General features: G+C 46.5%; 1 protein-coding gene across 1 annotated transcript in view; it reads left to right on the plus strand.

Annotated features, from left to right (window-relative positions):
• Window positions 1–250: 250 nt before the first annotated feature.
• The window catches only part of LOC129148012 (sterile alpha motif domain-containing protein 1-like), a 49,084-nt gene continuing 31,275 nt past the window's right edge, over window positions 251–18,059 (plus strand). Inside the window, exons 1-2 of the mRNA XM_054712240.1 lie at window positions 251–358; window positions 450–692. Of these exons, the coding sequence (XP_054568215.1) occupies window positions 251–358; window positions 450–692 (351 nt within the window). The remainder of the gene's footprint in view (window positions 359–449; window positions 693–18,059) is intronic.

Consider the following 18,059-nt stretch of genomic DNA (forward strand, 5'->3'; position numbering starts at 1 on the left):
TTAGGGAAAGGGACATAACACATTCACGGGGTTTTATCAGGGGTGGAGACTCGGTGCATGCACAGAGGGGGCGTCCTCACCGGGTGCCCTGTCCTGGGCCCGCCGCCTGCCTCTCGGAGCGCTTCGTCTTCAGAAGACAAGGAGGCTCGCGTGCAAAGTTTCCCTAAACACGAGGTTCATCCCAACGCTGACAATGCAATCGTAACAAAGCAGCAGCACCAAGGCCGGGCCACAGCTGACGGACCAACGCATGCGCGGAACGGACACAGCGCGACTTCACGCGGACTTCGGAGCGAGGCTGCAGCACACTGACCGGGACCACACTGACCGGGACCAGACGGACACTGTGCAGCCGGACGCACGTCCCCGCTTCCCCATCGCCCTGCCGTGGGAGGTTTCAGGTCCCGGCGTTCCACCAATGTCTAAAAACACGCCATGGAACATTCCAGAAGCGAACCGCCCCCGAGCGGGCAGTGGCACGTGCGCCTCTCGGAGCAGCGGGGGGAACTCTCGCGAGGCCTGCTGCTCGAGGCCGCGAGGTGGGCGCTCCCGCGCGAGCCCCTCCGTCGCCATCTTGTGTGGGAGCGGCGGTGGCGTGTGGTCGGGGTGCGGGCCACCCGGGCTGTGCCTCACCGTCGCCCCGAAGTGCGAGCGTAGCCCCAGGGGCTGCCGAGGGCTCTGCTCCCGCCGAGGTGAGTGCGCAGGGCGGTGCGGACAGACGGACGGACGGACACGGAGACGGAGGCCGCTCCCGGGCGGTCATTGCAGGGCGCGCTGACCCTTGTTCCGCTGTGTCACTGGGGCCGGCACCTCTTCCTGCGCCTCAGTTACACTTTAAACTCAGTCACAGGGGCGGACTGCGGGGAAGCACACCGGGGCCTGTGCTCGGTTCCGGCCCCAAACCACGGGGTCAAAGGACACAGGAGGTCACAGCACCCACGTGCCCGGCGGGCCGCAGATGCGGGCGGGTTCGTTACAAAACAGCGACAGGGACTTAAACGCGGCAGTCACTGCGTGAGGAACTCATGCACAAGCACGGATCGCGCTCTGTCCATCGGCATGTGTGCACCTGCACGGAGGCCCTGGTCAGCCCCACCCGGTGCCTGGGAGTGTCCTGTGTAATAAAGAGCTAACGTGCAAGCGGTCCTCTTGCCCTGGAGCCCTAGCGCTGGGGCCAGGGGACCTGAACCCCCCCACCCTCGAAGCTGGGACTAGAGGACCTGAGGCTGTGCCCCCCCCCCCCACCCCCAGAGCTGGGGGACCTGAAGCCATGCCCGCCCCTCCCCGCCCTGGGAGACCTGAGGCTGCACCTCCCACCCAGCGGGGCTTGACTGCGGTGGGGCCGGCCAGGTCTGGGTCTCAGGCGATTTCGAGGCGCGCAATTGGGTCGGGGATTTGACTCGGGGTCCCACGGCCTGCCCCAGACTCTTGACAGGAGGGAGATTTTCGTATACATTTTACTAATTTTCCTTTATCTCTGACACTTCTATTATCAAGGGCAAATAGCAATATTAAAATATTTCCTCTAATTAATTCCCTTTTACTGTGCACGAATTTCATGCACTGGGCCACTAGTTTTCTATGAAAACCTAAATACCAAAATTGCCTCAAATCTGTGCAGTTTATTCTGTGAACGTAATTATGCATATCCTCGTATCCCTGGATGAAACCCTTTTGAGTTCTAGAGACTGGCAAATAGTGAGACCGCCTTACGCTGTATCTAGCTAGATGAAAGAATCTGTTTGAATAACGGCCCATTACACGATAATTGTCGTAACGTCCTATGACACAGTAATTGCTGGAATGTGTTGATGGATGTGATCCATAAGGCAGTGGGCATGCTGGTTCATTGTGGCGAACCCAGTCCGCTCAGCAGAAGACTGTCCTTGCAGTGCCCTACAAGGCACGTATGGTCCTCCCCCCTGTTCCTGCTCTTCGTGTTCTCTCTGCCCATCCACCTGGGCATCTCCCCCTGCTGCTCCCTCTGCGCGCAATGGCATCCCCACAGCCGGCCCCTCGTCAGCTGCAGGCGTTCACAGGAAGGTCACCCGTGTGGCAGGGGCTTCTCGGACCACCATGTTTAAAATTTCAGCTCCCATTCGTCACATTCACTACCCCGCTTCCCTGCTCTGTTTTTCTCCAGAGCATCCACCACAAACTGACGTTCTGTTTGTTTTGATTACATGTCTAGTCACCACAGGCCTTCCTGTACCAGAATGTACGTTCCACGAGGCTGTTTGGTTCACGGTTGCACCCCCAGTGTCTGAGGAGTGACTAGCACACTGTATAGGCTCAACACACATATTTTTTAAAAAAAAAATACTAGAGGCCTAGTGCATGGATCCGTGCACTGGTGGGGTCCCTCGGCCTTGTCTGCAGGGATCAGGCCGATACTGGCTCTCTGACATCCCCTGAGGGATCCCGGATTGAGAGAGGGTGGTGCTCGGGTGACACACCCCAGAATTGGGCTCCCTCCTCTATGGTTCGGGTGCATCACCTGAGAACCACAGCTGCCAAGTCACCACAGCTCGGCAGCTCCTGCGTTGAGCATCTGCCCCCTGGCGGTCAGTGCGCATCACAGCTACCAGTCGGACGGTCGGACAGTCGCTTAGGCTTTTATATTTAGACTAGAGGCCCGGTGCACGAAATTCATGCACGGTGGGAGGGGGAAGTCCCTCAGCCCGGCCTGCACCTTCTCCAATCCAGGACCTCTGCCTGCCTGATCGCTCCTAACCACCTTTGCCTGCCAGCCTGATCCCCCTAACTGCTCTCCCCTGCTGGCCTGATTGCTCTCCCCTGCTGGCCTGATCGCCCCTAACTGCCTCTGCCTCGGCCCCCACCACCGTGGCTTTGTCCGGAAGGATGTCTGGATGATGTCCGACCTAATTAGCATATTACCCTTTTATTAGTATAGAAGATATTCTTATTGATTTCAGAGAGGAAAGGAGAGGGAGAGAGAGAGAAAAACATCAGTGATGAGAGAGAATCATGAGTCAGCTGCCTCCTGCACACCCCACACTGGGGATGGGGCCCACAACCCGGGCATGTGCCCTGACTGGGAATCGAACCGTGACCTCCTGGTTCATAGGTGGACGCTCAACCACTGAACCATGCCGGCCGATGGCTCAACTCATATTTTTGATGATTGCATAAAACAGCTCGTAGGTTATAGTCTCTGATCAGTTTTCATACTTCTGTATCAGCATTTAATATTGAATATGGTACACTGACGTGTCTGTCTCACCCACAGAGGGAATTGTTCAAGGCAGGGACTAAGTCTCCTTAATCTTCGAATCCTCAGCTTAGAGTGTCTGGAAATAAGCAGGTGGCCTCGAATGTGTGCTGATTGAACGAGCAAAGGGATTAAAAGTGAGCATGTTTGTGTACCTTCCCAGCCGCACTTGCCCCAACGCATCCTTAGATGTTTAAATTGACTTCCTCGTGTGTGCCCATCAGAGCAACGCCATGCCTGACGCCTGCTCTGAGCCAGGCTCCCTGCCTCAGCCACTCGCTTGGCAATATTTGATAAGTAGAACCACTCCTGTGAAGTGCCCGGAGTCTTTTCCACGAATCCAAAACCATTTTCCATTCCCTGATTTCATGTCCTAAACACACTGAGTTTCATCAGTTTTGTTTTGTTTTGTTTTCAAGTGTTCTGAGCAGTCTCTTCTAAATGTATTGAAAATGTTACCAAATTATGTGTTTGTTGTTGTGTTTTTAATGTTTGCATTTGATGTTTAGAGTGCCAGGGAACAATTATTTGGTAGTTTGTATCTCAGGCAGAGGAACCATTCCTGAAGTACTTCCACTCTATTTTTAGAAGAACTTATGTATTACATATGTGTGTCATTGTATGTGTGTGTGGGGGTGTGTGTATGTGTATTTACCATCACAGAACTCATACACCAAACTATTTTTTTAGCTTCAATTGAAAGAATTTCTTTTAGTTTTTCCTTCTTTTTTTGGGGGGTGGGGTGGGGAGTGGGCGGTACAGGGTGGAGGGATGGGGTGGTGATTAGCATGACGTTTCCAAGCAGCGCAAACACTTTTCACAATGGGGTCTCTGATAAACGTCCAAATGGGTTTTAAAACTAAGTAATTGAACTGCTTTTTACCGAGTCCCATAATTTATTTCAACCATCTGTGTCGCACACACACAGAAGTTTTTTCTTAAGTGCTTTGCGATTTTTTTGTTCCCCTCAGCACCCTCCTCATTGGCCCCCCTAATGGATCGAATACATCTTTCAGTCAAGACAGTGTTTTTTTTAACATCACTCAAAACACGGAAGCAGGAACATCCCTCTGGCACCATCCTTTCCTTGCAGAGGCCACCGAATGTTCCTGCTGAGAGAGTCTGTGGAGCAGTTAGGATCCTGGCACCCCCTCCTGTTCCAGGGAGAGAGTTTCCTGGCCACACTTGTTGTTGCAGGATTGTGAATGGCTGGAGTTTGGGGAGCCACCTCCCCATCTGTACTGGCCTGTCCCCATTGGTGGCTGAGCCGTGGCCTCTGCTCAGCTGGGCATGCTCACTCACTCCTTTTACTTCGGGCTAATAAAAAACAATGCCTTTATGGGTCATCTACTGTATGCCGAAGACATGACGCTTAATTCCTGACTCATCACCACAGTAAACTGAATTTAAAGATGGAGAAACTGACGTGTTTTATTGGAATTTCCTTTTTTATTTATCTTTGTTGTCGAAAGTGTTATAGATATCCCCGTTTTCCCCCTCCACCCCCTCCCACTCACGAGTTATTAAAACAATGCTAGACGTTTGTGGACTTTGTTTCAAATGCATCGTAATTTATGAAGTGCAATTTAGGTTTCTTCATGGAGAGCGGTGCTAACTCTTCAAGTGCCTCCTTTACTGAGCAATGCATTGGACTGTGTACGAATTACACAGTTTAAGGAACACAGGCTAGTAAGGTAGACTGCATATTTTCACGAGACAGAGAGCTGGCGTAGCCTGGATTCTTGCCTAAGCCACCTTTCCTATCACTGTTCTGCCTGGAGATAGAATCAATCAATCTATTGATCTAGCTATCATTTATCATCTGTTTTCTACTATTCTGTTATGTCTATGACCTACAATAATACTGAGTTTTGGGAATGATATTACCTATATCACTGCTTTTCTGTACTATAATAAGAAAAAACATTACACATAGAACTATTATGGAAATTACATATATGGCTATATGTATCAACCACAACCTGAATAAATGTGTATATTTGTGGTTGATGCATATAGTAAATCATGCCTAGGTGATGAGCTCAGTCACAGATTGCACACAATGTAATAAAGACTATGTCCTGCCCAGCCGGTGTGGCTCAGTGGCTGAGCATCGACCTATGAACCAGAAGGTCACAGTTTGATTCCTGGTCAGGGCACATGCCTGGGTTGGGGGCCCCATCCTTAGTGTGGGGTGTGCAGGAGGCAGTCGATCCATGATTCTCTCTCATCATTAATGTTTCTATTTCTCTCTCTCCCTTCCTCTCTGAAATCAGTAAAACATATATATATATATTTTTAAAGACCATGTCCTTATTCTCCCCTTGTTTGAACTAAGCTAAACTCCTAAACATATCACACAAATCTCTAAATAATTTATATGGTGCATTGATAAAAGAAGCTATTCATACTTTAAATGGATTAGGCTAAGAATATTAAAATTTGGCTAAAGTAATAAGAATAGGAAAAGGTTAAATAATTTGAGACCATTCAACCTAAGGAAGACAAAGTTCAGTTTGCACAAGTTATGCTGTTTTAAGAGTTTTAAAATAAGAATAGGGAGCAGTTGTTTTCTATTTTGACATCAGGTCAGGAAACGGGCTTAATAAATTTTGAGAGCATTGAATTGGATGTAAGAAAAGCCGCCTCTCTGTCAAAATGATCAAATATTAGCACGGACGCCTGGGGGGATTGAAGTCTTCCTATTGGGAAGTCTGCACGAAGACCTGGAACAGCCACGACCCCGCCCGGGAGGGGTGAGCTACCAGAGGCCTCTCGAGTCCTCTTCCTCCTGTTCCCTCCCATAGACCTCCCTCCCGGATTGTCTGCGCTTCCCTGCCATTCATAACCGGACCGGAGGCAGGCACAATTGCTGGCTTTAATCTTTAAACAGATCTCATGGCAAGATGATTCATGGCAGTTTCTCTTCCATCCTATCGTGGAGGGCTGCCAACAGCGATGGGTCAGCCGGGATTCAGGGGAGATTGCAGATTCCAAGGCAGATCCCGTCTCTAACGCATCCCTGTATAGCAACCAGGGTGATGGCTGCCACCACATGTCCATCACGATGTGGCCTCATTTGAAAAATCAACAGCGTCTCCTTGAGACTCAGGTGAAACACACATTCCTTGGCATGGCCCCCGCGGCCGGCCCCGACCCGAAGTCCCTGTACCTCTGGTCTCCTCGCCCCCTTCCTGTCCAGCTCACAGCACTGCAGCCTCTCCTACTCCCTGTCCAACAGACCTCTTCCTTCTTTTAATCCTTTGTCCTGGGATCAGTATCAGCATGATATAGATCAGGCGACCGTTCCTCACCGTGGGACCAGCATGCTTCACACACACACACACACACACACACACACACACGGAACAGCAAGGGTGAAGCTCTGAACTCCCCCGTCCATCAGTCCCTGCACGTGCATGGCACAAAGATACCTCAACATCCACCCGTCTCCCCTGGAGATTTGTCTTCGCCGCACACACACGGATGTTATCACGGTATTTACTAGTGCATGCCTAGGGTATGGGCAGCTGCTCCTGGTAGATCGTGAATGCCCAGATCTTCGCAGTATCTCCTGCACCTAGAATGGCGCCTGGCACATGATGGACAGGTAATAAAGCCACCTGTCACTTCCCTTTCAACTTCCAAGTAGACATTCTCCCTCCAATGCCAAAATCTGATGGAAAAAGAATATTGCTTCGAATTGTGACTGTAGCCCAAGTCCGTGTGTTTGTGACTGAACAATGGACTTTCCATCCAGATGGCCCGTCATCAGGGAGCGAGAGCTGGAGTCCAGAGGGGAGAGGGAAGTATGGTTTGCAGAAAACATCACTTATTCTTTCTTTTTTTTAAAAAAAAACATATATATATATTTTTTTTTAATTGATTTCAGAGAGGAAGGGAGAGAGAGAGCTAGAAACATCAATGATGAGAGAGAATCACTGATCGGCTGCCTCCTGCACGCCCCCACACTGGGGGTCGAACCCAAAACCCGGGCCTGTGCCCTGACCAGGGAATCAAACCGTGACCGCCTGGCTCATAGGTTGACGCTCAGCCACTGAGCCACGCCGGCCGGGCTCATTTATTCTTTCTAAAATGAATCAAAGCTGATTGTCGTTGGGTAAAAAATGTATTAATTATACTTTTTAAAAACACAACTGAAAGCAGACTTCTTTCCTCCATGCACAAAAACATTTACTATTCAAAAATATGTGGCTCTCTGTCTGATGTGAGAAGAATGTATCCTGTTCCCTCTCTGAGAATTCCACTGCCATTTGCATGCTGCCTGGCATACAAATTGTACTTAGTAATCAATCCGTGTTTAATTGCCGCTCACGTAAGCCCTTGTAATCAGACTTGCTGTAAAAACATGAAGGTGCACAAGAAAGCATAAGGTGGCATTTCCCTTCCTCCTCCTGCCTATGCCTGCGCCGCTTCCATTAATACTAATAGGAGGCACAGCTGGTCGTCAAGGGGAGATTACAGGTTGCTGTTTAAATCATTTCTTATTTTTATCCCTGGCAAGAGTTGTGGATTGAAATTAGGTGGCCAGATTTTGCTGTTGCTGAGAAAGCCTTGCCTCGGAAAGAATGAGGCTGGGGGTGGAGGGACATTGAGTCTCCCGTTTTATTTTATTTTTATTTGAAGAGTATAAAGACTCAGAGATCCACGCAGCAGCTTGTCCGCAGACGGCAAGTCTGTCTTATTCTCTAGCACCAGCTGGAGTCCCGTTTCTAATTTGCTGTGAAGAATTAAGCGAGTGGAGGCCCATACCCTGGAGTATTTGACCTCCGTGGCAGCCAGTGAGCTTGCAACTCCCTGGGCTGCAAAGTGTCTGTGGGATGGATTGGCACTCACATCAGTTAAAACCCTCTGCGGCCGAGTAGCAAACATCATTGCAGATCCGAGGACGGCTCTCGAGCCATGAGAATAAACGCACTGAAGAGTATTAAGGAAGTGGGTTTAGGAAACAGGATGCTTGCTGATCAGAAAGGTCGTGATAGGCCGGCCGGCATGGCTCAGCAATTGAGCATCGACCTAGGAACCAGGAGGTCATGGTTCCATTCCCCGTCAGGGCACATGTTAGGGTAGCAGGCTTGATCCCCAGTGTGGGGGCGTGCAGAAGGCAGTCAGTCAATGATTCCCTCTCATCATTGATGTTTCTATCTCGCTCGCCATTTCCCTTCTTCTCTAAAATCTGAAATCATTTTTTTTTAAGAGGTTGTGGTAAGCCTTTCACCTTAAGGTCCCCAGCCTGAGTCTGGCATCGTCGGGTGGCTCTCCGGATGACGACGGTCGTTTGTGGCACTGTGTGCCGTGTCCGCACTCGTGGGCTCATTTCTCTGGGGTCCGGTTTATTTGTCATAGAACAGCTGTTCCCGTTCTTCTCAAACACCCCGTGTGGGCCGTCTTAGAGCGCAGCAGGACAGAGTCAGGGCGGGTCCTCATGACTCTGGTGCAAACGCTCTCCTTTTATCTCAGTCCTCATTTTCCCATGCGGTGCCCGCCTCTGGGTGGTCGTCCATGGTTTTCCTTATGCCTAATCAGCCACGCAGCTCACCCTAAGGAGGTATTCTCCAACCCTCCCGCCCACCCAACACACACCTGAGGAGAGTGCCCTGTCATTCTGGTGGGGAGGCTTTGAACAGGGAAGCACTCCGTGAGTTACGAATCCATTCTTGACGTCTGAATAACAGTCCATCGTGTGGACACAGCACCCATTGCCACCCTTTGTTCTGGGGATGGCCACTGGGGCTGTTTATACTTTGGGGCTACTATAAACGCTGCAGTTTTAAGATGAATGTGTGTTTTTGTGCTCCTGGGTGCACATCGAGGAGTGGAAATGCTGGTCATATGGAAACTCTGTTTTGACTCTTTGAGGGACAGCTGAACTCTTTCCCTAAGCGAGTTCCCATGTTGAATGTCCACCAGCAGTGTGTTTCCACATCCTCACCCGCACTTGTTATTGTCTAATGGGTGTAAAGTGTATCTTACTGAGCTTGGATTTCCATTCTCTAATGACCAGTGGCACCTCGCATCTTTTTTTTTTTTTTTTTTTTTTTTTTTTACAGAGAGGAAGAGAGAGGGATAGAGAGCTAGAAACGTCGATGAGAGAGAAACATCGATCAGCTGCCTCCTGCACACCCCCCACTGGGGATGTGCCCGCAACCAAGGTACATGCCCTTGACCGGAATCGAACCCGGGACCTTTGAGTCCGCAGGCCGATGCTCTATCCACTGAGCCAAACCGGTCTCAGCTACCTCGCGTCTTTTCATGTGCAGTACCCAGAAGGACTCTTGTTGAAATATGTGTTTAGACTGTGGTCTCTTTATTTTTATTCAATCAAATGAACAGATTGCAACTGATATTTGCGAAACAGTCCCACCTGTTGTGCACTGTGACAGGGAGCCATTGGTCAGCCGGAGCGAGGCAGGAAGCTGATGTTGCCTATTGCGCTGTGTAGTTCTTCCCAGAGGGTGGGGAGGAGAGACAACGCCCAGTAGGCGAGGTTGGCAACGTGTTGAGGTACTTTTGGTTGTGCAATGGCCAGTGTCTGCCACAGGCATTGAGTGTCTGCGGCCCCATCTGCATTGTGTAGTGGGTGAGTCTTGCCTGATTAAGAAGTGCCCAATCTCAAATGTCACAGATGAAAATAATAGCCAGACATTTGAGTCAGAAGAAACCCAAAGATAGACAGGTAAAGGGCAGAGTTCAGAATCTGCAAGTTATTAAAAAAAAAAAAAAAAAGGAAATAGTGATTGGTGAACGGCCAACTTTCTGGGACTGAGAGGTGATAAGATCGTCCTAGAGTTGTCCTGAGTCTTCAGTGGCCTCTGGGGCCTGTGTATGTTATAGTTTCTGTTTATGACAAGTTCTGGGTCCATTCGGACACCTGAGTGTCAAAATGATGCTAACCCCTCCCCGCCCCCCCCGCCCCGTAAAGACATGGACGGGGTGGAATTTCAAGAGCAGGGTTACGTTCTCAGGCTGCTCTGGAGTGATTCATTGTAAGTTGTTACGACTGATATTTGCCTTGTGGTTAAGACATTGTGAGTAATTGTGATGCCTTTAAATATTTACCTGGCAAGCTCATTATTTGGGATCCTTTGATTGGTTATTTTTTTTCTCTGTGTTGCTAATAACGTGGTTTCTGGGGACACTCCAAATTATGAAATGGAAGCCAACTTCAAATGAAATATTTGGGTATGGGGAGGAAAAGGCAGTATTTGCAAGTTTATTCAGACTGTGTGATATATTCTTTTAAAGGGCTTAGTGTTTCAAAAGCATTATTCTTGTTTAATTCTGTGGGTTTCATTTTAAATGAAAGCGTTTACAAACTAGATGTATGATAAAAAATAAAAATTAAAAAGTGAAAAGAAAAAGCATTGCTCTAAATGGATCTAATTTCGATTTCAAGTATTGTTTGTGATAAAATATTAAAGGTAGTTTTTGATTTGAATTATTTAAATTAGAGATGCCTGTAGATTAATTTCAAAAATTAAAACTCATAATCAGATGTTAATTCTAATTCTTTTTACTGTCATATAAATGTTAACTTGTGTTTTTATCTCTGAGGTAACATAATGAACCATGAATCCAAGATTTGAAAAACTGTATACTAATGAACTTATAATTCCCTTGCGCATATTTTGGGAGGGCTTTTTTTTCAAAGAATATTGAAAGTATAAAGGATCTCTTTAGTGTTTGATTAGCAGCAAAATTAGTGAGCTAGAAACATTATTCATAATACAATAGAGATGTTAGGAAAGTTGGAAATACTCCAGTTGGGTATCTGAGAACAGGGACAACTTAATTGTTCTGAGGTTGAGAGAAAAATTATTGATTGCATTTCCCCACTAAAGTATTCTCTTTAAAATTAAACAGAAATTGTTTGTGTCTTTTGCTAAGAAAGCACTCATCTTCTACTACATAATGCTTAGCACAGAGTAGGTGCTCAATAAATATATATATATATATATATTTTTAATCCTTACCGGAGGATATGTTTATTGATTTTAGAGAAAGAAGAAAGGAGAAAGAGAGAAACATGGATTGGTTGCCTCCCATATGTGCTCCAACGGGGGATTAAACCCACAACCCAGGTATGTGCTCTGACCAGGAATTGAACCTGCAACCTTTTTGGTGTATGGGATGATGCTCCCAACCAACTGAGCCACCCAGCTGGGGCAGTGTTTTTTAAATTAATGCTAAATGCAAGTATGTCCAGTAATTATAAGCCGTATTGAGTGTGCTGCTAATTTGAATTTGATAAAAATTGTGGTTTATTTTTCTATCTTATGGATTTGATACAATAAGGAAATATGAATTTTGACACCATCTGTGGTGATTTTGTGAAGCAAATTTATGATTTGTAACATTTTTATTTACTATTCCTATTTCTTGCGTATGCATGTCTGATTCCTAGGAAGTATTAAGGCAAATTTGGGTATCAAAGGCTTTGATCTTTTCAACACTGCCTCTTGAACATGCATTTTTAAAACATAAACCTGAGCAATATAAGAAACAGTAAACGAGTTTAGATGTGACACATTTAGAGGAGGAATTCTTAGGCTATATTTACTCTAATCGAAGGTAAGAATTTTCTATGCAGCATGAGAAATTATCCTAAAATGAGTTGCCTCTGTGTTTATGAGTAGGCATAGACAGGGGTGTTTAAAAGTAGGTTTACAGTTGTTCATCTGAAAAAAAACACACACATAACACAAGAATAAATAATAATACAAGAATAAACTGTTTCCCATACTCACAACTGTAAACCTCCTTTTGCCCACACCTGTATTTGGGCTAGTGTTCTGTATGTTTTGCAATAAATTGAAAAATAAATACTTCCTGTGGCTGAGTGAGACTGTCAGCGTCTGAAGTTGTGTGTGTATTAGATGAGAACATGTTCGTAGGTTTTCAGAGACGGGGCTGGGCTCACACACACCAGAGAGCTCCCCCATGCATCGTGAACAATGCTCTCCACAGGCCGGGAGCTGGGCAAGGATCAAAGACGCCGAGGCTGTAAGTGAGGGTAGCCATGAGCGAGCCCAACGTGTGAAGATGCTTTTATTCGTTGGACAAGATGACAGAATCAGGGATGCAGAATATCCACACGTTTTGACATGTGTGATTTAGTTTACGCTTAAAAGATGCTGCTAAACAGAAGCAGAGAAACAGGCTCAGATCTTTCCACGTGGGGCTTGTGTGGGAAGAAGGGGCAGGCGGTACCAGCTTCCCCCTAACCTACCACTAAATCTGGCTGCTCCGCCATCAAGTATGCATTAGTAAGCTAACACTTGTGTGTGTACAATGCTGTGTCAAATGATGAGAAGTCAGGGAATCCGTTTCTTAAGGTGTTTCTTTTAAAAATATGTTTTGGGTTGCCTCCTGGATCGGCTGCTGCCTGCACGCCCCCTACTGAGGATCAGGCCTACAACCTGGGGCATGTGCCCTGACCGGGAATCCAACTAGTGACCTCCTGATTCACAGGCCAACGCTCAACCACGGAGCCACACCGGCTGGACAGGTTTCTTAAGTTTTATAGTCTTATCAGAAAGCCAGGAAATGCCATAGAAAGAAAAGAAGGCCTGATAACATTTGCCATATCCCTAATATGTGTTACAAACAATAACTGCTCTATGCAGCTACGATACAAGGTAGAATGTGATAATTGTAAAACCAAATAGGACAGCAGCCTAAACAGTGGAGAGGTTAAAATTTGGGAAGAAGAAATAAGATTTTCATAGGCTGAGATTTCATGGAGAGGGTGCAATATGCACAGGTCCAAATGCTAGGAAGAAGGGCAAGATGATGGAGTTGCCCTGACTGAGCCTTCACTGTGGTCAGTGGTATAAATGTCTGAAAAGTGGGTTGACTCTAGAAATGGAGAATTTTAAGTGCTGTGATAGGAGTACCGACTTGTATAGGAGTACAGACTATCGGAAGTCTGTCACTCAAATCCTACAGTGGTGTGATGAGATGTTGGGTTCCAGAAGAAAATGCTGGTGGAGGACAGTGAAAATCAAGGTGTAAAGGTGTGAAGACAAATTGATTCTGAAATCGGACAGTATCAGAAAGAATGGGAAGCAAGAGGGAGACGATGTTGCAAAGATTGAAATGAAAAATACCGTGCAATCAGTTAGCTGTTAGGATAGACAAAAGGTAGATAAAAGACATAACATTAGTAACTACTAGTTGTTACATAATTTTACATCTATATTCATGAGGACTATTGTCTGAAATTTTATTTCTTTTAATGTCCTTGTCTAGTATGTATATCAGAGTAATGCCAACCTAATAAACGGAGTTATTGCAATGATAATTTATGCAAAGCTATGGGCATTACTTTGAAGATGTGGAGTATCAATCATGGGTATAAAAAGATGTTCTGTCAAACGAGGGAGAGATCATGGCCAAAATCTGAGAGGCATTGTTACATGTGTGGGACATATGTAGAGGTCATTCCCCCCATCAGCTTTATATCTGAAAAGGTTATTCAGAATCATTGTTGGAAAATGTGCCTGAAGAAAGTTGTCTCACCATCAACAGACTCACGTGAAGTGGAGTCACATAGTCTCTTGTTTGAGAATGCGGAAAGACAAAATAAAGGCCAGACCTGTACCTAAGAAATACAAAACAACGGAAAGAAAACATCTGGATGAGCTAGGAAAAGGGCTTTGTTTCTGAAAATGACTTCCTGTAGGAATCGGAAGGGAATATCTGAAAACAATTCAGCATTCAAAAAAACACGCAAGAAATCATTGCTTTTTAGGTAGCAGAAGGAGAAAGTCATTCAGAGATACAGTGTTCAGATGAAATGATAAGGGGATGACTTAAAATCAGAAAGGATTGTAAAGAAGTTCAAAATTATACTAAAAGAAGGAAAATCCATTGATACTCCCAAAAAGCTTCATGATAATATAGAGGATAAACTTGGAAAGGTCAACAACAAAGAGGAGAAAATGTTCATTAAAAAGTAGAAGGAGCCCGGTCAGTGTGGCTCAGTGGTTGAGCCTCGACCTAGGAACCAGAAGGTCACAGTTCGATTCCTGGTCAGGGCTCATGCCGGGTTGCTGGCTCGATCCCCAGTGTGGGGTGTGCAGGAGGCAGCCAATCAATGGTTCTCTCTCATCATTGTTTCTATCTCTCCCTCTCCCTTTTTCTCTGAAATAAATATATATTTTAAAAAGTAGAAGGTAACTAATACTATTTTTAGTCTGTGATGTTTCAGTGAAGCATAAAAAGACATATGGAGAAATATGAGAATAAGATCCCCCCTGTGGATCTTTCCCCGGGAAATGTGTACACATTCATATTAACTCCCAGGGGTTGCAGACCTCCCAAAATTGCATTCAGTTACCCCATTTTCAGGTGAAGAATTCCCAGGAATGCATTGGATCTGAATCATCCAGTTTACCATTTCCAAAGCCGATATTTCATAGAACACAGTTTCTCCCAACCGGCTATGACTACAGTACCCCACACTCAAGTAAATTTGGGAAATTCTGGGATGAGCAATATTAAGCAGATTCCATTACTTTCATTCTTTCTCAGAGTCTTTTATAAGCAATGTGTATAAAATGCCGAGCTGCTTAAAGAATGATTGCTCTCTACCAGGCACTAAATTAGTGTCCAAGGAGGTAGGCTCTATGATTTTCTCTGTTTACTCCCGTGGACACTAAGGAAATGGAGATTCATTAGGCTGCCCAAGTTCACACACCGGGGACTTGGGGAGCTAGGATTCCGACAATGCAGTCCAGAGTCTCTTATTGACCATTCCAATAAAGACAGGAAGCGGAATATATAGGGACCATGAAACTTTTTATTTTGAGTTGAACCTATTAATATTCCATAGAAGTCATGTTTGATGGAAAGTGGTAGTGTGATTAATTAGGCAGATTGTATAATATATGTGTATATATGTATATATATAGACACACATAGTTTTATGGCTTTGAAAACAATACAGGAAATATTTACAAAACTCCATTATTTATTGGGCAACTGAAATTCTGTCAACATAAGTCTGGGCAGAAATTGTACATTCTATATTGTTTGAAAACAATGCAATGAAATTAAAAACGATTGACTGTCGTAGTTATAATTACAGCTACCAATGCAGGGCCTCAGAATGGCAGTTGTTAAGTGAGATGGAAGTTTGTTTCTCTCCCACAAGCAATTCTGTCATAAGCCATCAGGGCAGGCAGTGCCGCTCCTTGGTGCCGGGACGCAGGCCTCTTCCTGCTTACTCCACACAGGTCTCCCGTCCCTGCGCACTGGGGCCAGGTGAGCCCCCACCAGCCCTCTCCCCTCATGCCTCCATTGCAGGCTCAGAGAAGAAGCAGTTTCCTTTGCAGAGTGGGGTCGCCTCCCGCCCTCCCTCCAGCACGTTCTCTCCCGTCTCCTTGTGGGGTTAAGGTACCTGCTAACACCTGGCGGCCAGAGAGAGTAGGAAGCAGTTGTCTTCAGCTTGGTGACCTTGAGCTCAGCTGGACAATCTGTCACCATCATGGAAGGGAGCACAGAGGTGGGAGGGCAGCGGGGACGGCCGAAGCGCGGGCCACTCTAAGAGGGAAAAGCCTCTTGACTCGATGCAGGTGGGACCAGCACTGTAATTCCAGACGGTTTGACACCAGTGGACGCAGCCAAACTGTCCTCCGAAGAACATGAAATGCTTCAACGACTTTCTATTAAACAAGACAGAATGAAAACAAGCCACTGAACCCCTCACGCGAAGAAGCTGGAAATAATTATGTAAGAGGGGCATCCAGAAAGCCTGGGAGCATAAATCAAGAAAACGTTGTAGATGAATGATTTCTAAAGGAGGAAAAATCAGTTGGATGATAAATAAATGTAAATGCTGTGCCTTCAAAGAGGGCATTAAAAGAGACAAACGGCAGAAAACACTAGTCAGTAAAAACAGAGAAGCCCTTTGTGTGACGTATGAGAGAGTGAACCACAGATATGATGGGAGATTAACAATCATAAGCATATGCCATCACCCGGTGCAGTGGCTAGCAGAGCGCCTGACAGTATCAGGACCTTAATTTTCATTAGTCAGTCCGACAAGTATCACATGATCTCACTCAGATGTGGAATCTAAGGAACAACATAAACTGATGAACAAAAATAGATCCAGAGACATGGAAGCATCGGACAGCCTGGAACCACAGAGGGAAGGCAGGGAGGGTGGGTGGGTGGGAAGAATGAACTTGTATGCACATATGCATAACGCGTGGACGCACAATAGGGTGGTGAAGGCCTGGGGTTGGGGATGGAGGCGGGCTGGGAGAGGTCAATGGGGGAAAAAGGTGGACATGTGTAATACTTTCAACAATAAAGACTTTTTAAAAAATGACAACAAAGCTGCAAAGATAACAAGATAGATCCTGGCCCACAGAAGCTCTTGTCTATAAAGTAATTAACATATAAACCTGTTTTGGCAACATCCATTTAAGATGTCGGAAGCATGAGTCACCAAAGCAGAGAAGGGAGTCAATACTCTTTGTAGCACATGCTGTGTACCCGTACCCGGTGCTTATCGTACTTCTCAGTTTTCTCAGCTTCAGAACCCCGCCGGGAAGGATTGCCGCATTGCGAGGCAGAGGACCCTGCGGTTCGGGAGGCCAGCAGTCACTCACTGTCTGTGCGCTCTTTGTCTCACAGCTGCCCTTCCTTACATTTGCTGAAGACAGCGATCCGTCTTTTATCGAAATACAGAAGCACATCATGTAGAGCTTGGAGGACTCGCATGGAAACATTGAGTGAAGCTTCCTTGTTCATAACTTGGAGAACTTGTCGGTAGATGTTACGCCAATATTCCCTTTTTATTGTACATTGATGCGGGCCCGGCAAGAAGTCCTTCCCAAGAGGGCCGTCCCCTTGTCGGAACGGTGGCTATGTATTTGCAGTAGACCAACAATCCTGGGGAAAGCAGCAAAAGGAAAGGAGGTTTTAAAAATGCATGCGAGCTCTGTGATTAGACATTCTCTACTCTATGTCTTCCCGCCCGGGAAGGACTCTGCCCGACTCCCAAGGCCAGGGTGTCTGGGAAGCCGGCGGCCCCCAGCCCACAGAAAGAGAAGAGCCACTCTGATCCCACGGCCACGGTGCCGTGTTCGACGTGTCCACACTGACGCACGTTAGTGCAGGACATCCTGGCTCTCACTGCCTAAGGCACCCCCTGGGCAAACCGTTACTACCATGTAATTAACGTGTCCTCTGGCACCCCCTGGGCAAACCGTTACTACCATGTAATTAACGTGTCCTCAGGCTCTGCTGTGGGTGGAGTTCAGGTGGTGGAGTCGCTCTTTAACAGGTCTGGGTCTTGCCTTCCCCATCGCCCTGTAGTTTATCAGGAGAGCGTCTGGGAGTTCTTTATGAACGCCTCCAAAGGTTTTACCTCTCTGCCACTTCCCTTGTTGCCCTGTTCCCTCTATTTCTTCCGGAGTTGGAAGATTTCCATCAAAGTATGGAACATTGTCTTGTCATAAAATGTTATTCCCATTCCCTCTTCCACTAAGCCTAGTTTTAAATGCACAGGGTGTCGCCTGGCTGGCGTGGCTGAGTGATTGAGCGTCCACCTATGAACCAGGAGGTCACAGTTCGATTCCTAGTCAGGATAAAGGCCCGGGTTGCGGGCTTGATCCCCAGTGTGGCGTGTGCAGGAGGCAGCCAATCCATGATTCTCATCATTGATGTTTCTACCTCTCTCCCTCTCCTTCCTCTCTGAAATCAATAAAAATATATTTAAATATACAGGGTGTTCCCCAAAATGTATACACACTTTAACAGCTGATTTCTATTACATTTTGAAAAGGTAATG

Source organism: Eptesicus fuscus, chromosome 22 (genome assembly GCF_027574615.1).
Source record: "Eptesicus fuscus isolate TK198812 chromosome 22, DD_ASM_mEF_20220401, whole genome shotgun sequence".
NCBI lineage: Eukaryota > Metazoa > Chordata > Mammalia > Chiroptera > Vespertilionidae > Eptesicus > Eptesicus fuscus.